At 50.0% G+C, this 21,704-nt stretch overlaps 1 protein-coding gene across 4 annotated transcripts in view; it reads right to left on the bottom strand.

Annotated features, from left to right (window-relative positions):
• The window catches only part of DPYSL3 (dihydropyrimidinase like 3), a 52,518-nt gene that overhangs the window by 13,571 nt on the left and 17,243 nt on the right, over window positions 1-21,704 (bottom strand). For 2 of the 4 annotated variants that reach the window (XM_068959611.1, XM_068959613.1), the window contains exons 2-6: window positions 9,281-9,369; window positions 6,696-6,880; window positions 4,265-4,429; window positions 3,306-3,367; window positions 2,743-2,823 (exon numbers count right to left, since the gene is read on the bottom strand). In XM_068959611.1, coding sequence (XP_068815712.1) covers window positions 2,743-2,823; window positions 3,306-3,367; window positions 4,265-4,429; window positions 6,696-6,880; window positions 9,281-9,369 — 582 coding nt within the window. Of the gene's footprint in view, window positions 1-2,742; window positions 2,824-3,305; window positions 3,368-4,264; window positions 4,430-6,695; window positions 6,881-9,280; window positions 9,370-11,921; window positions 11,940-18,130; window positions 18,287-21,704 lie in introns of those variants that run through there. The other 2 variants (XM_068959612.1, XM_009678594.2) reach the window with 2 other exon arrangements.

Here is a 21,704-nt window from a genome sequence, read left to right as displayed (position 1 = left end):
GAAACACACTGACTGCTCTGGAGAAACAACATTGAAAGTCAAAGGGACTGAAATTGGGAACAGAGAAGACACATCCTCAACTCTTCCTCCTGGGAACAGCCACCAAGCTGATGACTAGAAGCTTCATGTCCGCAGTCTAATCTAACAGTACTCTGAACCCCTCACCGGTTTGTAATGTTCTGTTTCAATCAGTCCAATCAGAAGGAAGCAGTTTCCAGGGCTGTGAAGTGCCAGTAAATCTAATAGCTTTGGGGTGTCTTGTGAGTAGACAGCTGAAATAAGAGATAACCTCTAGCCAAGACCGTTCCTTTGATCACTCTTTGTTTTCATGTGAAACAGCCATCAGATTGGGCAGTGGGACCCTAAAAAGTCCAAATAAAAGTCAATTCTTGTAGTCTGAAAGGATGCTCAAAGACTGACCTCTTAATTCACACTCCTTCATCTCCCAAGAATACGAAAAGAGACAGGAAGAGATAAGTAGTTACAGACCATAACTGAGCAATGTCTTCCCCAGCCTTAACAAACATTGACGTATTTGGACTTTATCTCATCCAGTACCAACTTTAACACAGTAGACCAACACACCTACCCAATTGAACTCTACACAGCATCTTTTCATAACAATTCCCTTGCAAATCCAGCTCCATTAGCTGACTGCCTGCTTATAGCAGAGAGAAAGTTCTTCTCTTGCTGCAACACTTTTCAAATACATTTAAACTCTCTGAACTGATCACGTGCAATGCAGAGGTCTTTGTCTCTCTGTATTGAAAAAGAGCTGCTAGAGTGAACATACCATACTCAATGGCCTATTCTGTTCCATTAGAGTAATCGCTAATGCAGTGTTTCAGCTTTTCTTACACTGAACTGAGCTGTCTACTAGATCCAGCATTTAGCAAAGGAAGATAAATGAGCTTTGTTTTTATCCAGAAGTAAGTAAAATGTCTCTTGTTTATTGCCCAAAAGCTGCAACAGAGTTTCTTTGAGCCTCACAGAAGCTAATACGAAAATATGAGAAGCTCATCCAGATGGAAAATATTAATCTTTTCCTGATAGGGGTGAGAGTAGCTATTGCTGGCGACAACACGTCTGGCACAAAAACAAACGGCCTCCACACAACACTGGCACCGAGAAGTCTGAGGATGGAAAAGCTGCTCCCATGCAGGACGAGCCCAGGTCAGGCCTCCTTTGGGACAGGGCCGCTCCTAAGGACCTGCTCTCGAACCGCCTCGCGCCCCAACGGCAGCCAACACTTCGCAGCCCAACTCTCTCTTTGCGCCCCTGGCTTTCCTCTTCAGGAATAAAACGTTCAAAGGTTTCCTGAGAAATCATCTCAGCCCCTCCAAAAATAAAAAGGCCACATACAGCCAAAGGCATCAAATTACAGATGGCAATTGAATCGAGTCTCAGCAAAATGAGCACGATTTTGCTGAAAATTGACACCGTGGAGCAGCAATCTGGTGTTGCCACCCTGCATGAGAGGCTGGTGCCCAGCAGTAGCACAACTCCGCTGCTGTTTGGAGGAAGCAAGAGTAAAGCTGCAGCAGTTTTCAAAGGGCAACCAGTCAAAAGTGAGCAATTCCAAGGAAACACTAGCAACTGGCTGCTGCTGTGCAAACCCACTGTAACCTGATGGGAAGCAGCGTGCAATCCTTGCATCTATCTCAGCTCTCACACATTGCTTTGAGATGAGGTAAAGCTCTAGCAGGGAGAAGATGCTGCTTTTCCAGGACACGGAGGTTTCAAATCTCTTTTCTCACTCATTTCATTCATAAAGCTGCAAAAGCTTTATAAAAAACACATTCCCAAATTATCTTGTGCTTCTTTTAAACTCAGCTATTTTATATTTCCTGTATTCTGGCAGAAAAGTTCTTCAAACATGATGCTGCTTAATGAATTAATTTCCTAAAGCTCTTTTTAAAAAAAGTGACAACTTGGACTGATTCAGCCAAAGCTGAATCAAAAAAGTATCTCCTATTGTGAGAAGGAAATTCTACAAAGTTGGTAAAAATAAAGAATGTAAATTAAGCTTTTTTTTTCCTGATGATGCGCAAGGAGTAGCTTGGATAATTTGAAAAAAATTGTGAGAATTTAGGGGGAAAAAAGGATGTTTGGTATCTGTTTTGAGTTCATCTGTAAAAGCCTGTCTTTCTAACTCTGCAAGAAACTGCCTACTTAAGGAGAAAACTATTGCCAATGTTTTTTTTTTCTTTTAAATGTCATAGAAATATTTTCATTGATCTTCAGTTTCATTGTACTTTTGTTTTTAAAAAAGTTGAAATGCTTGGCTGTATCTGATATACCCTTAAATAATTTGAATTTTTACCGTCTTTATAGTAAAGAAAATCATAATGTCCGTGATAACAGAAGAATCATATGCTCCAAAACACGTGACCTTTTGATTTCTTTAGGTTGTGTGTTGTGTTTGTACGAAATGGGCTCTGATTCCATTGTTCCAGAGAAACAAAACATAGAGAAATTGACTCCTGGTGTTTCAATGTCAAAATGCAGATGAACGCCCGGAAGAACTGAGCTTAAATGTCTTGCAACCGCCTTACCACAATTCCCACCAGATACTTCACAGCAGAAAACTTCTGTAAATCTAATATCACTGTCAAGCAGCATCAAAGAGATCATCTTTCAAAAGATGCCCAGGCAGCTTTAGTGTCCTTTGCTAATACATTGCATCAAATCTGTCTGCTTGGGCTAGATTTTCAGTCCCTGCATAACCAGAATAGTAATTACCTGTGCAATTATATCCCCATTTTCAGCATGAACTTGAGCTATGGCACCCAGCTCTCCCAGGCAGCTGAATATTTCATACAACTACAAGGGAGACAAGAAAAAGTGATTACTACACAGACCCGTTCCCCTGGCTTCTGCATGACCTTAAAGATCTCCACAATATAACTTTCAAGAGAAAACGTTGGCAGCCTGCAGGGAGGGGGCAGCGTGGAAAGGAAGGATTCAGCCACACAAAGACCACAATCTGTGGTCATGCTGCATGGTGCTTTCGGAAAGCCACCTGCACCCACTGATGCTCTTTGTAATCTCATATCCAACTCTCTGCTTGCCACCATCTTCATGGTGGAAGTTCAGTTACACTGCTGCATGTGGCTGATAAACTGGACTCATGGTTGTGCCACAAGCCTGAAGAGAGCAAGGATGAAAGGAGCAGTGGCTGCAAGCCTCCTACAAAAGCTATGTGGACTGAATCTCCTCTCTATATTACGGTTATTCAGTATTACTGCTGTTTTTCCAGCTACTGCTCTACTAAAACGCAACCAAAGTGATAATGGAGCTCTTACCTCTGTGTTTGACATCTGGTACAAATCCTTGTAGGCCATATAAACCATGAAGGAGTTAACTCCTAGGGGACAAGCAGAGAGGGGAAAAAAAGAAGTGAGCAAACAGTGCTCTCTCTCTCTCTTCCCAAATACATCCAAGGCATGTGAGAATTACTCAAACCTAATGGAATGGGAGCCTTTGGCAAGAGCAGGAGGTCAGGCAGAAGGTTGTCTGTTTTGGTTTGCTTTCCCCGTTAGTTTATCTTCAGGACACTCACTCTCCATGGAGGATCCCAGCAGATATTCACAAACAAGAGGATGAAAGAAAGCAAAACCACTATCTGCTACCGGGCTGCAGCAGTCTCAGCTTTGCACCCCGTAAGGACAGAGCAGAGAGCCCACAGCAGGTCCCTGTGAGGAAGGGACCACCGACGTGGAAGGTTATGAGCAGATGACACTTGGGACCAGTGGGCTTTTCCCTGGATGAGCATGGTCCCAGATATTTGTACTTTCTTCACTTACCGCTCTCTACACTCTTACACCTTTGTGCTGAGGGTCTGAGCAAGACTTGTGCTCACTAATAATCTGAGCTCTGAGATTCTCCAAAGTACTCACACGTCCAATTTTTGTGAAATTCATTCATAAAATGCCAAGAATTCTTATGTTTTGTAACAATATTTTGACTTTTGTCTCAGGAGTGCAAATACTTCACAAATACAGCGAAATAACCCTCTCAGCCTCCCCCTCCCTCCACCAAGGACCATCCTTGCAGTTAACAGGTGACAAGGAAGATGCAGCTCTGCTTAAGCTGACAGCGAGACACCGGCAGGCTGGGACACAACCCTGCCTTGTGCACCATCCACAGCGCTGCATGGACCCTGCCATGCTGCCACCAGGTCGGTGAGCCCAGGGGTGGGGGCAGACGACACCCATGTGTGACGGTGGGGCGCAGCACCTCCCTGCTCCGACACACAGCAAACCTTTTTCCTTGACCATCGTCTGCATTTCCTGCTTGACGCTGTCGTTCCAGTGGGTGATGTCCACATGCAGGGAGTAGTCGCAGCAGGCCTTGCCATCAGCCCACTCCCGCCACTTCTCGTAGGCGTCCGCCAGGCTGGACTCGGGCTCTGGGAACACGTGGTCCACTGGAGAGGGCACAGCAGAGGCATCAGGAAGGGTGCTCCCGGCCCCGGTGGCCACCAGCTCTGCCAGTTAGCCTGCCCCCTGATGCAGACCCCACTGCCTCCCCACAAGTCACAAGGCACCTCCAAGGTCTCAGACTTGTTTTCTGAGCTGCCACATATCATGGGCGAAATAAAACATCGAGGCAGCTCTGAAGAGGTCCCCCGCCACCTCCATGATTTGCTTGGACTCTTCCAAGTATATTATCGGAAAGTAAAGGCTCTGTGCATTTCCTTAACAGCCTTTGGCATAGCACCAGGGGCTTTTTCAGACTTCTGCTGAGAAATCAGCTGAAAGCTGAAGGGCCTTGTCCTTCCTCACCCCTACTTCCACCCCATTAAAACGTACTGTCCTCCCACACTGCAACACTAATGCACCTTTTATTGCCCATGATGTAATCCTCACACCCTGCTGCAGTGCATTTTACATAACTGTTTCTTTTTTTTGGCCCACAGAATAAGGAGAAACAGTGAGGGGAGGGCAAGAAACCCAGTCCTTTACAGAAGGGATCAACAACTGCTCTTGCATCCTAGAAACTCTGCAAAGTGCAGACAACTGTGACCACTGCACAGGCAGTAAAATCTGGATAATAAACCAATGCACATCTGTGGCATTCTCCAGGGAAGAACCTAGAATTCCCTTTCCTTTTTAGTTAGAACTATTTATTTCTCTGAGCGGTGCAGGATGCTGGGGCATCGCTCTGCTCCTCTGCTTGGAGTCATCTGAGCACGCTGCCCTATTTTTATTTAACAGAAAAATACGTTATGTCATTGTTCCTTCTTGAGGTTCTCAGGGGCATCAGTGGCTGCAGACGCTGGAACACTGCAGAACGCAGGATCTGAAGCTGGGGCAAAGAGCCCCGTGCAAATCTCCTTCCCCAGCACTTCAGTATCACTAAAGAGTCCCAAAGACTCATCCTGCTCTTCAGTCTCCAGTCTGCAGTGAGCTGAAGTGTAAAACCATGTAAAATGGAGGCAAACTGCACTTGCTGCTACCCTGGACTCATACATCAGCCCCTGTTTGTACTCAGCAGGGCCAGAGCACTGAAAAGATGAGCACGGTCTCATGGATCTTTAAAACAAACAACAGTAAGAAAAACAAACAGAAAAAGAACCAACTAGGCAACATTTCAAGAGCGCAACAACAACAACAAAAACCCTTAAGATCAAGGAGTTCCATTTGGATTGGGGTTTTATTGCAAATGCCTTCCCCAGCTCAAAATAGAAGCACCTCCAAAATGCAGTGCAAAAAGTATTTGGATCAGGGCTAACAAAAGCAATATCGAGCATTGGCAAAGCTGGCCCACATTTGCACTGTTATTCTGATGCACACCTTGTCTCCTTCCCCAGGCATCACTCTAGTAAGACAACAAAATTTGGACCTTCATTCCTCAGCCCCTCCAAAAGAGCTTTCCAGGTGCCCTTTATCACACCCCGTGGTTTACTGTTACCCAATACTCAAGCAGAAGAGGGCTGATGCACTGAGTTTTTTCATGTTTTAGTGAACCCAAAGGCATGTTTCATCCATTGGTCAAGAAAATTCACCTTCAGAGCCCTCCCTCTTTACTTCAGATGGATGAAAAGATACCAGCGTTCTGCTCCAGCCAGACCTGCCTTGCCACAATTTGCTGGTAGCAAAAGCAAGAGCGGCACACTTGGCTGCATTTTTTTCTTCCGAGCCCTTTTCCATCCGAGATGCCAGCAAGGCAGGGAGAAAAGCGGGATGGCCTGGCAAGGAGAGTAAGCATCCTGGATTGGGTCTCTGCATGGTCACAGTGCTGAGATGGCGCTCAGATCTCAGGGATTTGCTTGCAAGTTTCTGAGCTCCCAGAGGGGCTCCCCTTCTCAACCCTCCCCCCTATTTTTTCCAAATCTCAGATATGTTCATGTTCCCAATTGTCTGTGACATGTGCCTCCTCCACAGAGTCAGAACCACAGACAGCTGTTGAGCATCTTCCTCCTTCCTCCAAACTTTCCCCTAGCTCCTTCTTGTCATTTGTCTTTCTGTCCGTTCCCACTGCCCCAAGTAGGAAGTTCAACACACCCTTCTTGGACTGTACTCTCTTTCTTCAACTTCTTAAAATAATTGAAAAAAACCACTGCAAGCTGCAGAAGCCAACATCAAACAGATCTCCTGCAAATTTAGAGTACTGAATGCAGCAGTGCTTTAACTGCCCTCAAAAACACATTAGCCCGCTGGGGGTTGTCACAACCTGCCTGCTGCACTCACTGATCATAGTAGTTCCACCAGCCAGGGCTGCTTTTGTCCCTTGGAAGAAATCGTCCACAGCTGTCATCCCCTTGTACGGCATCTGCAGGTGAGTGTGGACATCAATTCCTCCAGGGATCACCATCTTCCCATTGGCTTCTATGGTTTTGACCCCTCCAGGGACAATCAGATTGTCTCCAATTTGCCTGATGAGATCACATCAAGAAGGTAAGCTACACGCAAAGGAAAACCAGCCACAACATGATCAAGCAACAGTTCAGCTAGGGAGCACCCAAGGCCAACTCCCCCTACCCGGCCCATGCCCTACTCCTTCCCATTCCCATACCTTGGCTTGCAGGTACCAACACAGTGAAGCCACTGTGCAGCAAAACGCAGGATCCTCCTGCCTGCTTAAAACTACAATTTGCATAGTCTGGGGCAGGCTACCATCTGTCAAACTGCTTTAGTGGTGGCTGTGATGGCACCTGCTGTCTGGGGCAGGCGTTGGGTTGGGGTAGCTGGGGTGTGTGATCTGATGGGCATGCAAATTTCTGCAGCGTATTATAAGAAACTTCCTAGGACACTTCATGCCCCATTGACTCAAGAGTCAGAAATCCCCAGAAGTTTTACCAGTGTAACAGTTCTACCTGTTTGCCCAGGGTGGATGTTCATTAAATCCCTCACATCAGCCCTGCTTCCAGTAAACCGCATCCCTCATATCTCCCCTTCCCCCGGCCTCCTGCCCACCTTAAGTAAGGCTCAAGTCTGAGGCTTATGTACAGAGAAAGATGATTTCCCAGCATAACGCCCAGCTGCTAGGCCAGCCCAGGGCCTGTCAGGGTTTTGTAATTCCATCCACAGCACTAAGTCCCGAGGGCAAAGGAAAGCCTCCTTCTGGGGAGCTGACAAGAAGTTCACAAAGTGCATGGACACAGCTGGCTGCCACATTTAGGGGCTCACTGCACAACCTGGAAGCACTGTGCTCACTCTCTTCCAGAAGAGCACAGAAAGACAATTTCCTGCTCCAGGACCTTCCCTTTCATGTTCTGTCCTTCATGCACCTGAAGGACCTCTTTGCTATCAGCAGGGCCATGCTGTAGTGAAGGCAGCTAAAATCCTAAGTACCTATAAATATCTTCGGAGAACAGCAAACCTGAAATGTTTCATTATATATGTACTCATAACTTAAAATACCCTAATTTATAGTCCTCTAGAGTTTGTGATGTTCTACCACATGACATTCTCCTCCCTGGACATATCCAGTTCTCCTGCTGGCCAGGTCACCTGAATCTCAGGACTTCTTTCACTCAAAAATCCCCCACACCTCAATCCCTTTATCTGCCCATATGTAGTGCTCAGCCTTCAAATCTCTTCTTTCAGAAATCCTATTTTCATCAAGCCTTCCTCAGTCTTCCTTGATAAATCAAGATAAAAGACAAATTGGTTTTAGGGGGAATTTCTGATTTCCTTCGCATACTAGGGAGGTAAATGAGGAGTATACTATATTTCCACATTTCATTCAACCTTAGCCAACCTACAGGTTTTTTTTCCTTAGAATACCAAATGTTCACAGAACTGCTTGCTGTAATGTCCTCATAACAACAACCAGCAGCTCTTTCCATCTTTTTTATTAAGATGATTCCATCACCAAAGGATTCAAACTGCTCACTGTATCCTTACAAGAATTCACTGATGAGTGTATTTCATCTCCAAGGCAATTAAATTCTGTGACCGCCAAGTTGCAGATGAGGCGAAGTGATTTGCCCAAGGATACAAAAAATATCTGTGCCACAGCAAGACCTGAAGCTGGCTCTGATCCCTGCCCCGGTGCTAGTACTAGTCTATTAAGACTGCTCTTGGCCCCTGAGTTAAAACGGCCGCATAAAAATACAATCCCTCTTCTTGAAAATTATATCTCTACTTTTGAACTTTTTAAAAATTCTATCTTGGGAAAGCTGAATATTTTCCTTTTACCACAGAACAGGCAATGCTTTTTCAAGTTCCCCTGCCATACACGATCACGGTTCTTTCAATTCACCCAACTTGGAGCTGGTTCCAATGCAATGTATTTGCCACATTTGAACTGCAGCCTTTAAACAGTGGAGTTATTACTGCACCTCTGTAACAAACGCAGAAGCCTAGGAGGCTCAGAGGTTTGCCTGCAATTCCCCAAAAATCTCAAAGATGTAGAGGACCCGAAGCACAGCACTGCTCTTGTTAGTGCTAACAAATGGAATCTCGTGTAGTGTCATTCCTGCTGACACTGTTAACCTGGGGCAAAACAGCAGCCAAAGATAAATTTTGTTCCTGGTGCAATTAGACACAACTTTGCTGTACAATGGATGTTGTGTCATGAAATCCCCAGCCTAACTGCCATTCAGTCACTAGAATTACTGTATAAACATGTCACGCAATCATATACGTGCCCACACACATTGCAGAGAGCTGAGCCTCTAATCAGAGTGGGCTAGGTAAAACTATGAAGTTTTACCAGTTGGCAAGTTGGGTACAGACCACATCCACAAAAAAGCCAATAACCGTCCAATCTGAAGCTGAGTTAACGTGAGATGGAGATAATACGCTATGTAAATCTCATGCTTGCTTACTTTATGAGACCATCTTCCATGTAAATATCAGCATAGAACGACTGGTCATCGTTGACTATTCTCCCTCCTTTAATAAGGAGACGATCACTCTGTGAAGGGACAAAAATAAAGCAGGTATCAGTAGTAGGCAATACATGCATTTCACGCACTTCTTACCTGCTAGTACAGCACCTTTCTTGGAAATTTCCCAATTAAAAACAGACACTTACTGGCAGCCCTGAAGATGATGCACCTGCTGTTGGAATCTGTCCTTCCCATACAATACTCAGAGTGGTCCCACCTGGATAATGGTGCTTTACGACTTCATAGACTTACATGAAGGGGTACCAAGCTGTGTTCCTGTCTCACCACTTATCACCTCCTCTGTTCTTCTGTCTAACGATGTAAAAGACCAGTAGCTTCCTCCAAAGCAGCACAGCCCGGCTGCTCCCCGACAAGACAAAGGAGGAACGACCAGACTAGAATTGTTCTTATCTTTCTTCCTGTGTTCATGCTTTTGGAGGTGGGCAGCCCAGCATATGCTAAGGGGATAAGAATAGCTACTGTCTTAGGTAGCAAAATTAAGGCAAAACCAGTAAGATCTGAGACTTCATTTGGAAATACCAAACCTTTTCAGCAATTTTGAGCCTCTGAGAACAAATGACTTACTAATGCATGTTTGGGGCAGGGGTTTTATAGGCTTTGTACAGCTCTGACAAACATGTTCAAAGGTCTTTTTAAAACAGGACTTCTAATATTGCATAGGCTTATAAACTCAGTTCGCTTTGGACTAATTTACTATGCTACTGCAGACAGCAGAGAGACAGTGAAGGCACAACATACGAAGCTAAGGGAACTCTGCAGCACAGATTGGCTAAGACAGAATTGACTTCAGTGCAGCATATGAAACAGTGGCGATAAAACTTCTGTGTTCACTGGGGAAATGGGATGTGACCCAGGAATTAGCCATCCCAAAGGAGAAGAACCTCCTGACTGCAGAGCACTCACTCAGTAAGTGACATTGGCTGGGCAGGGACTGCACATGGGTGGATTAAGTGAAGAGAACTTCCTACATCAATCAGCCCGCAATCAGCATGGCTTAAACGGGAAGCTTCTGGGGCCGAGACAAGAGGAATTTGAAGGCTGGGGCCCTGCCATTCTACCTCCCTCTGCACAAGTCTGAAAACCAGCGGCAGGTAGCACAGGGGCACACAGCCTGACCTCACCCGTGGCTGCCGGGTATTCCAGTGGCATGAGTTGTTTTTCCTGTTCCAGAGAACACAGAGTCTTTCTGACACCTCTGACAATCCACCAGCTTTCAAGCTTCCCTTACTTTCCTCTCAGCCCCCTCGGGTACCTGCAGCCTAGGGCATCTGCGGGTGGTGCAAGCTCCCTTCCACAGCCAGACCCCAGACCAAAGTGACTGCAGCCTTCAGCAGGGCTCACCTGTCAGGCTCACTCTGTGAATGCTCTTGCACAGTTAATTCCTCTGCAAGGAACTGGGTTTGTTCTTCTTATCCACTGCCCCTGGGGTTAATTATGAAAATATCACCATAGTGATGGTAATTTGCAACCCAGATCCAGGTAAAAGTAGGATGCGAGAGAATCCCCTCATGTTGCTGCAGCTTAAAACCACCAAAGCCCTGAGACCTATGTGTGTTTTTATGGCACTCTCATTCACATACTGTTGAGACAAAGAAAATGGGTGGAGAAGGACTGTAATGGGTTGTGCTCTTAACCTAGACTGCATCTTAGTCCTGGTACACAGGAAAGAGGTCTCAGGAATTAGTCACGATCTCTTCTCACCTAGCATGCAAGGGCTTTTGCACCCTTATGCTGACGACCAGTGACTTGAGTCCCAGCAACTGAGACTTACCTTCCCCACTCAGCACAGCTTAACACAGATCAGGAACTTAACCTCCTTCCTACCAGGAAAAACAAACAGCTAAAGCTGTCACCCTCTTCCTGTCCTAGCCACGGTCCTCCCCCCACAAACAGACCCAGAGCTCAGCTCCCCTGCTCTGCCGACAGGCGCCAGACGCAGGGGTCCGGCAGAGCAGCTCGCGTCGCGGGATGGCTCTGGAAGCAGGGACACGTTACCGCCTGCAGACCTCCCTGTGCAGCTCCAAACACTGACTTTTTAACAGATCACAACCCCTGAGAAGAGACACTAGCCCCAGCTAGACCCTTACTAAATCATTAGCGTCTTTCATTTGCATATGTTGTCCTGATTTATAATAAAGGTAGGAGCACAGCTGGGCACACGCTGGCCTCAGCATCTTGGGTTTTAGGGCCGACTCTCACAGCCAGCGCCGTGCATCTCTCAGATGTGCACACACACGGAGCCAGGGGCCCTCGGCTTTGGGACCCTCGGGACCCTGAACCATCTCTGAATGGAAACGGATGCTGTCGACGAGCCACTTTTTCTCTCCCTCCCTGGCACAAGGTACTTAGGGGCTCCTTTGTTTTGCATCTATCTAAATGTTGTCTCACTAATAACAATGTCATTTTAAGTTCAAAAAACCCTAGAAGTATAAAGTGTAACTGCAGCCAGTTGTTTATAGACTGTAAATCACAGGGGGAAGATAACTGAGCCACAGCTCCTATAGATGCAAGTGAACAGCATTTAAGCAACACTGCAAGAAATGTAGATAGAAATTACCATGCAACAGTATCAGGAATAATCCCTCTCCCAGAAGCCTTCTGGGACCATGGATGAATCCTGTTCATAAAAATACAGGTTAACAGTTTAAACGTGTGATTGCTCTTTCCTCGCCGTGCTCACACAAGTCTCACACCTGATGGAGACATTGTTCTCCCAAGTTCTCCAACAGAGTGCAGAACCTTGAAACACACTGCAAACTTCCACAGGAAGACCCAGTTTTTTGTATTAAGTAATTTGCCAGGAATAAACAGTATAAACAGCCCTTTGGGCTGAACTATCCAAATTCCCAGTGCCAATGTTCAATCTGTTCGTAGAACCTAAGAAAGGAGGACAGATTCATTGATAAGAAGTGTAATAAAAGCCTCATGGCTATCGCTTGTTAGTAAGGAGCAAAAGGAAAGGGCAGTCAGTCCCACATCTACAGTTCCCTAAAAAAACACTCGAAGCTTCTAAGGCCCACTGAAACTACTGGCAAAGCCCTGTGGGACAGACACCGCTAGGATACAGAAGAAGTATCTGCTCCCTGCTCTGCACAGGGGGGTTGCTGCTTCTGCTGTGTGGATCCACGAGCTGAAGACAGCTTGCTAGACAAATGTCTCAGCTACAGGCTGCACATGGGCAAGGAGCAGAAGGAATCTAGAGTTTTCTAAACAAAAGAATCATGCAGGTAAGGGGAGAAAGAGCAGTGTGTTTAGTGCTCAGCTCCTAACAGCATTTTGCAAAAGAGACAGAACAAAAATAGACACTTATAAAAAAAAAAAAAGGCGACAAACACCAAATTCTTTTGGCTAAGTTTTACATAACTTTATTCTGAGTATTTGTCATGTAATTTTTTTTTTCCATTAAGGAGGACAACTTTTACAAAATACAATCCAAAGAGAACCTTTTATTTGATTCTGCATTTCTGCACTTTACCCAAGAAAAACTCCTGCAGCATCCCACACTCAAAGCACAGCTGCCTTGAGCTGGGGCATAAGATCCAGATACTGACACAGACACCTGCTAGGTTTATTTCACAGGTCCAGTGAGACAAAAAGAGGCAGAAAAAGTGGAAGCAAAGAAATGCCACCTCTCCATTTCTGCTTGAGTTGGTACCTAAGGCTCAATCCTGCCAATATCTATTACCAGGTGTTCGTTCCTTAGTTATAGCAAATCAGGGCCACGGTTAGAAACACAGGGAAGGAGACCCTTGTTTTACATCCCAGCCAAGTGTACATAAAAGCTCTCCCATATATCTCCCGTATAACCTATGCCCTGGCAGTTCCTCCTTGGTTTCACCAAGCCTACAAAGCAGGAAAATAAGTCTACCTGCCCAGATCCAACAGCATGGTTGGGCCTCTGATTTTTGTCTTATCCCTACCTTGTAAACCTCACCTGACTTGCTTTCCCAGTTGGCCCCTGGGATTCATTCTTGCTACCGTGCAGAAACACCAGCAAATGCTGTTGATGCTGCCCTGCCTCTCCCCCCCCCCCCCCCCGCCAGCTCCTCAGACCAGAGGAAGCAAAGGGCAACAGGCCCAAGTGGCACAGGGAGCCGGAGACGGTCATACCTGACAATTACTGAATAAACTGTCGATATGAACTAGGAAAACATGTCTGCACACAAACACAAATGGCCATTTTGTGGCAGATGCAAAGGGCTGCTCAGTGCTAACTCTGTTAGTGTACAAATTAAATTGCTATGGCTGGAGCATGAATGAGATCTCCGTTCAAGGGGATCGGGCTCTGTCTCGGGATCTTCCTCACGCCTGGCTGCCAAACGCTCTCCTCTGTTCGCACTAGGAGAGAAGGGCTGCATTAGCTCCTACCTATTAACTGCAAGGAACAAAACAAAATAAAATCCAAATGACATCACATTTACAGGCTCTGGCATTGTCCAAGGATACATCCAGATGTAAAGGGGAGGAGGAGGAGAGAGGAAGAGAATGAAACTGTTATGAGGAAACAAGTCCGACTAATAGACAGGCTTCTGCAGCATGTTCCTCCGGAGCAGCCTCGGATTACAATAAACGCACTGTTTCCCTTGCCAGAGCTGTCTGTGCTTCTCTGCACCCACCCAGTCCCCTGCCAGCCCGTGTCAGGCTGTGTCATTAACCACTGCGAGCAGACTGGGTACTTCCCCACAAGGCCATGCCAGGAAGCTTCCTTCAAGCACAACTCTGCCAAAACCTGGTGTGAGCACCACCAGTCCCAACACCTCTGCCCCAGGGCAGCTCTTCGTACTCAACCTTCTGTGTTCCTCTTCCCATTGGCATCTGGGATGAATTACAAGAAGCTTTCAAAACTATCACCCATTCCCTCACGCCCACGCTATGCTCCTGCCGCTCTTAAGTATCATCTGATCATTTGAGATCCCAAAATATCGGGGGTTGTCTGAACATTTCTCGGTGTAATGTTGCAAGGGGAAAGGGAGGCAGTCGCTTCCAGAAGGCAGCCAGGTCCAGCCAAGAATAGCGCTCACCTTGTTCACAAGGCACAAGGGTGTAATTAGTGTTGCACGGGAGCAGGTGTGTGGTTTCACCGCTCTTTCCCTCGTAAAAGAGACAATTGCAGCACTCTTTCATCAGTCGCTGGATGACTCTTCCTTATACAGAGCTCTCGCTAATGCATTACACGCAGCGTGGAAAGGCCCCAGGCTGGAAATACAGAGATGGCTGGTCTTTAACTACACTCACTCACTCCCCACGGTCTGCGTGGTAAGGAACACTACGCTAACGGCTGCCGGTTTACCGAAGTCTGTATTGACACATGATTGAGGCTTTCCTCCCCACTCGTACCTGATACGAGATGCCAGCCATCCCTGTGCAGACCTTGTTGCTTTATAGGCGTCAGAGATACCACAGTAACGATACCTGTGGGCTGTGATGAGGCGGTTGAAAGAGATGGGCATAGCCCACACCACGAAAAGATTTGGGAACCCTAATCTATCTGGGATGGGGAAGGTTTTCTGTGATCAAAGCACAAAGACCAGGAGATTCTGATTCAACCAAAAGCTCTGTTAACAGTTATATTGTGAAACCAGGGCAAGCCACTTCCCCACTTCAATCCTTCGCTTCTCTTTCTGCAGGGATAGGAAAACATAACGCGGACAGCAGGAGAGGAAATTATTTTGATTATATCTCACAACCGAAGAAAATGAGCTAATAAGTCTCTCAATAAAACGTAAGGTTTGCTATGACTTTTCTCCAGAGCTGAGCACCCAAGCATCAGCACGCTTCTGGAAAGCAACACCGCATTTGCCAGTCTGATGCGCTCTGACCACCTAAGGCACGGTGAAGAGCAACACTCCTGGACTCAAGGTGGTTAAGTAGTCAATCTGACAAAACCAAAAGATTATCAGCTCCCCTCCCCTCCGTTCCCCTGTGTCCTGCCCACATGGCATCAGATACGCCCAGCCTTCCAAGTCCTCCTCCATTGGCTTGCCTGTCATACTGTCACACCTATGTTTTGATCAGGTATTCCCCATTCAGGCTGGGAATGATTCCCACACCTGTATATCTCCACAAACACATGCACCCCTCCGTCATACTCCTGTATTCTCCACTAGAATGGCTTTCCCAGAAAAGACTAGAAATTGCTGCAAACTGATCCATCAGGCAAATTCTGATGTTCTACAGATCTCTGTCAGACAGTTACTATGAATTCTGACTGCAGCTCTGTTGTGCATGGAAAGAAGTAGGAGGAGAGTGTGCATCTCCAGAATCACACTAGACAGTTCAAACAATAGCTGTCGGGAAGCAAAAATACTCAGATTTCCAATACATCCTTCACAAAAGCCAAACCTGCCTGCTGCTTGGTTACAGAGGCAATGAAGGCACTACTCCCTGTGCTCACGTGGCTCAGTCCTCTATGCTTGTGTCCCAGCACAAACAGGCTCCTGTAATTCTCGGTGTCCCCTCATACTCCTGACACCTCAGCTCTGATGCTTTAAAAGGCCTCTGAGATATCCTATAGCCTAACGGCACAATACAATCCCCAATTCGCTCTTCTAACAAGTGCAGCTTAGTCGACAATCTGCCATCCACGGAAGTTGCTATGCAGCCTGATGCACAAGAACAGATACTAGGATGGAAATCTGAGGAATAAACAACCAAAACAATACCCAAGGGAACCACAGTCTGCCAAAAGGGACTGAAGGGGCTTACTTCTAGGGAAGACACTGCAGCTGACATTTTCTTTCTGACATACTATTAGAAAAAGACAAGAATACCCAAACCACAACCTCAGTTCTTTATTGCCTCCTCCGGAGCTCAAGGCATGGCTGCAGGCCATACGGGTCATTTGCCCAGAACTTCGGAGGAATCGCCTCCACCCAACCAAAGGCAGGACGCACGATGCTGCGGAACAACAGGGCGAGCGAGTTCCGGAGCGTCATCGCAGAGCCGCCGAAGTCACGGACCACAACCACCTGTAGCGCCAGCTACAAGGACACCGCTCAACCACAGCATTTTGAGCTTTAGTAGCTGACGAAAGGATTTAACAGTGGGAAAAATAAAGCAATGTGCGAGATTTTGTTAGCACTGAAGTCAGAAAGTCCCTGCTGGATTCCAGAGGAGTGGGAACGGGCTCCACATAGCTGTATTATAAAGGTCCTTGTATAAAAAGACCCAGGGAATGGGAGAAATTCCACCTACAGAAGTAATGTTATCACTGTGGTGCTCTAAGGATACAGAAAAGGTAAAAATTGTGAAGAGGTAATGCTGCTAATTAAAGGAACTGAATCAGCTGGGATGACAGAAGGATTTCTCTTTATACTGGTCAATGATATTTGTGCTTCTTTGGGAGCATTTTGCTCACATCCATACATTAAAGAGAATAATTAAGCTTGAGTGCTTTGTTCTTCCTTTTTGTCCTAGACACCATAACCATTTTTGGAAGAAAATCAAGAGCTAGGCTAAGTCTGAGGAAAGCCATCAGCAAGATAGAAGTCCTGATCACCTTCCCAGAAAAAACACACCCAGCCACCTTAACCCAGCGAGGGAGAGAGCAGCTGCACCCCGCAGAGGAGGGTGCAGGCCGGACCGGCGCGTGGAAACCCTATAGAAAGACAAGCCCAGAGGGGCACGGAAGGGAGCTGGGCTTCTCCCGGCTCCCTCCGGCGCTGGAGGTGGTGCGGAGGCGCGCGTCCCCGCCGCAGGTGCGGTCGCCCTGCGGTGCCGCGCCAGCCAGGGACCGCAGCACCGGGCAGGGAGCGGCCCGCAGCCGGCCGATGGCATTTGCCTACAGACGCGGCAGGAGACGCCGCCGCCGCTGCCGGGCTGCAACGCGCCCGTGGCTGCTCTCTGCTCCCGGTGCGACGGCCCGCCCGGCAGCCCCGTTCCTGTCGCAGACCAAGAACAATAGGGATCGGAGCGCGGGCAGGCTCGCGCGCTTCAACGCACCAAACAGCGTAGCTGTGCTGCAGCAGGGGCCACGACCGTCTACGGGGGCGCGCTCGTAGGGCAGCACCGGCTGCGCCCAACGCCCAGACCAGACCGCACCTCTCCCCGCACCCTCGCTCCGGGCGGCCAGGGATGCACCCACTGCAGGGGGGGGCTGCTCCCGCAGGGGGCGGCCGGGAGGGCGGCTGGGGATGGACCCCACTGCGGGGGGGTGGGGGGGGCTGCTCCCGCAGGGGGCGGCCGGGGATGGACCCCACTGCGGGGGGGGGATGGTCAGGGGATGGATCCACTGTGGGGGGGGGGGGTGGTCAGGGGATGGACCCCACTGCGGGGGGGGGTGGTCAGGGGATGGACCCCACTGCAGGGGGGTGGGGGGGGGCTGCTCCCGCAGGGGGCGGCCGGGGATGGACCCCACTGCGGGGGGGGATGGTCAGGGGATGGACACACTGCGGGGGGGGGTGGTCAGGGGATGGACCCCACTGCGGGGGGGTGGGGGGGACTGCTCCCGCAGGGGGCGGCCGGGGATGGACCCCACTGCGGGGGGGGGGGGGTGGTCAGGGGATGGACCCACTGCGGGGGGGGGGGGGGGGGCGGCCAGGCGACGGACCCCACTGCGGGGGGGGGCTGCCTGGGGAAGGACCCCACTACCACCGCGGGGGGGGCTGCCTGGGGTGGGGGGCTGCCGGGGGATGGACCCACCGCGGGGGGGGGCTGCCGGGGACGGACCCACCGCGGGGGGGGGGGGTGTCCTCCCTGGCCGCGCCCCGCTCCCGGCCCGCGCTGCCCGGCGGCCGCACAAAGGCGGCGGCGGCGGCGGGCACTGACCGTGATGTGCGGGATGTTCTTCTTGCCCTGGTACGACATGGTGCCGCCGCCGCCGCCCGGCCTCGCCGCCCGCTCCGGCTCCGGCTCCGGTTCCCGCTCCGCACAAAGCCGCCGCCGCCGCCGCCGCCGCCACCCGCGGGCGGACACGCCCCGCCCCGCCCCGCCCCGCCCCGCCCCGCCAGGGGGCGCCCGCGGAGAGCGCCGCGCGCCGGGGCACCGAGGGGCACCGGGGTCTACGGGGGCACCGAGCACCGGGGGGCACCGGAGTCAACGGGGGCACCGAGCACCAGGGGCACTGGGGGGCACCGGGGTCAACGGGGGCACCGAGCACCGGGGGGCACCGGAGTCAACGGGGGCACCGAGCACCAGGGGCACTGGGGGGCACCGAGGGGCACCGGGGTCAACGGGGGCACCGAGCACCGGGGGGCACCGGAGTCAACGGGGGCACCGAGCACCAGGGGCACTGGGGGGCACCGGGGTCAACGGGGGCACCGAGCACCGGGGGGCACCGGAGTCAACGGGGGCACCGAGCACCAGGGGCACTGGGGGGCACCGAGGGGCACCGGGGTCAACGAGCACCAGGGGGCACCGCGGAGCACCGAGAACCGGGGGCACTGGGGGGCACCGGGGGGCACCGAGCACCACAGCACTGGGGGACACCAGGCACCGTGCACAGCGGGTACTAGGCACCATGCACTGTGCACCGCGCACCGGGGGCGCCGCACGCCAGGACCCCGCGCACCAGCACTGCTCACCCCGCACCAGGTACCAGGCACCACGCGCTGGGTACCACTCACTGCTCACAGGGTGCCGAGCAGCAGGCACCACACACGGACTGATCACACGGTGCACTGGTCACGGCCCAGCGGGTACCAGGCGCTGCGCACTGCGCACCGGTACCAGCTATCAGGTACCAGGCATCACGCACCGCCCACGGGCACCGGGCACTGCTCACCACGCACCAGGTACTAGACACTGAGCACCATGCAGAGCCCAGGCCCTCCAAGTGCTGTGCCCCACCGTGGTGCGCTGGTGCTCTGCCACGCTCCGCTGGAGCACAGCACCGGAGATCTATCTTCCAACAGATCCTGCTGCTGGACAACAGTTAACAGCGTTAATAGCCAAATCTTACAGCTAAACCTGGCACAGGCGTTGTCAGTCTGATGCTTCTGCTAGAAAAACACACCACGTGACCTGGATGTCACCTCTCAACCCTTCCTTTGTTTCGTTTTCCAAACCAGAACCTACCCAGAACCTACGTCTGTCTGCAGTAGCTAGGGCCCTCGGGGCACTCTGCTTACCGCTGGGCGCCTGAGCAAAACAGCCTTCGAAAGGGGTCCCTGCGCTGCACCCAACCTTGAACGCTGCAAAACCCCACCGGGCAGCGGGGATGATCGCAGTCCGACTGCCGGAGCCGTACGCTGCTGCAGGGGTTCAGCAGAGCGTCGCGCAACCAGCACTAATTACATAATCGCTGCTTGTTGAAGGGTTTAAGTCTATAGATTGGTATAGCAGCCCTCCCTTACCACAAGCTTTGATGTTTCTACTGGCTCAGTAATCCAGCCCAAAGCTTTTATTACGCGGAGAATTTGTTATTCTGTCTGTGCTTCAGCTGAAGCTCTCGTAATGTTTTACTAGATATATATTTATTCTGAATCCAACAAGCCTTCATCAGCCTAAAGCAAAGATCAGCAGCTTCTCAAAACTCTACTTATTACTGCCAGCCCTGCTCGAGTATCTGTAAAATTGTATGGGCAGCCTAGCCCTGCTGGACGGCTGCCTCCAAAGCTCTGCTCCAGCCTCCCTTCCCACAACTACAGCGGCGCTGCCCCGAGCCTGCCTGCACCAGCAGCCAGCGGGAGAAGGGCCGAGAGCCCCCCCTTCCCTGGCGGGCGGGCACAAGCAGAGCGTCATCCTGAGGGCAGCGAGGTGCGTGCCAGCACCAGAAAGGGACGGGAGGGAGCAGGGCTGTGCTGGAGCCTCTGCGTCCCCAGAGGGACTCAGGAGGACATAAGGTGCCCAACTGTACTGTTCTTGCCACAGTGCTGTGATGCTCCCAGGACAGGTTCCAGTCTCTGGTGAGATTAGGCTGGCTGGGGCTGCAATGTGACAGACCCTCAGCCCCTATCCCCAAACCTCCTGAAACTTGCTCACCCATTTTCCAAAAAGTGGGAGAGTATCACCGTGCTTGGTGGTACTATGTTATTTTGCCTGGTGTCAGTAAGGAAAAAAAAAAAAAAAAGCAGGAGTTAATTAGTTAATAAAGGATCGATGACCATGCAGACAGATGCTGCTGACTTGAGCACCTGACAGTTTCAAGAGCCCAGTTTGCATCAGATCCTTGGATGCTGGCCAGCCATAGTGACTTCAGAACCAGTTCGCTCTTTTAAAGGGATCTTCTCTCCTGGTTGCTATGTGACACTCACACAAATACAAGGTAAACCATGCTGCTCTGTGCCCAAAACATTCAAAATGGACAGAGATGTTTTTTCTCTTCCAGGTGCAGTCAGAGAGGGGTTGCTCACATGCTTCAAAACATCCTCAACAAGAAGTCCGTCCGAAAGTTATTTAAAGATAGCAACATCCTTACAGCTCATAAGCTACTCAGAAAAACCTGGAGGAATAACACGGCATTGGATGTTTGTAGACAACCAGCATGGTTGACAGAAGCATGGCAAGGAATGCCACTGGTCTGAACAGAGCAAAAGGCAGTTGCTGCTGCAAGGAATTTGTCATCAAAACAAATGATCCTGTAAAGACCAGGATGCTACTGACCCTCCTCCAGTGCAAAGGATGAAAATAGGTACTATGAGTCCTATATTTCTGTGATCAGTAGCTCTTTTATAGGCAGGCACAACTGAGGTACAGTGTACATAACCAGTTACGGAACAAATCAGAGCTCAAATGCCATAATGTTCAGCTGACCTGCCAGCACAGCCCATCCCTGCCCATGCAGTCTCCTCCCCACCGTATAAGTATTCTTCGCATAAAACTACTCCCTCTTCTCTCTCAGCAGTCAGGCTTTCAGGGGCTGAGCCACCTTGGGGTGCAAGGAACCCAGAGATGGACACATCATTCCTGGTGCACTCTCTCCAGACGGAACATCTGGTGGGACACTGTCTCCAGAGGTTGGTTACCTGCAATACACAGCCAGCCCTTCCCTTTCCTACTCCAGCACACTAGGAACCATCACACACAGGCCTTTAGACAAGCTCTTCTTGTGTCTGTGTGTGTGGAGTCCCCGGAAGAAGTGGGTTGCTGACCCAGAGCTGTGGCTCTTTCTCTGCACTCTGTCCCCTCCCCACTGAGGTCCATGGGGGTCACCTCCGTGGGGGAGTCCAGCTCCCCATGGTGAGTGCTCACAAGTGTTTGATGATCAAGATACTGTGCTGTCAGTACTGTTGGCTCCAGCTCTCCCAACTGCTGCTGTTCAACTTGAGAGCCTGAGCTGGAGGAAACTGGGAAGAGAGCCCAGTGGCCCAGTTACTGAAAGACACTAACAATCATACTCGCATTCACACCGTTCCCAGCATTTACACCATCTCCCAGAGGCAACAGAGAGCTCTGCAGCCTT

Source organism: Struthio camelus, chromosome 13 (genome assembly GCF_040807025.1).
Source record: "Struthio camelus isolate bStrCam1 chromosome 13, bStrCam1.hap1, whole genome shotgun sequence".
NCBI classification, from domain to species: Eukaryota; Metazoa; Chordata; class Aves; order Struthioniformes; family Struthionidae; genus Struthio; species Struthio camelus.
This window is presented reverse-complemented; position numbering and strand designations above follow the sequence as displayed.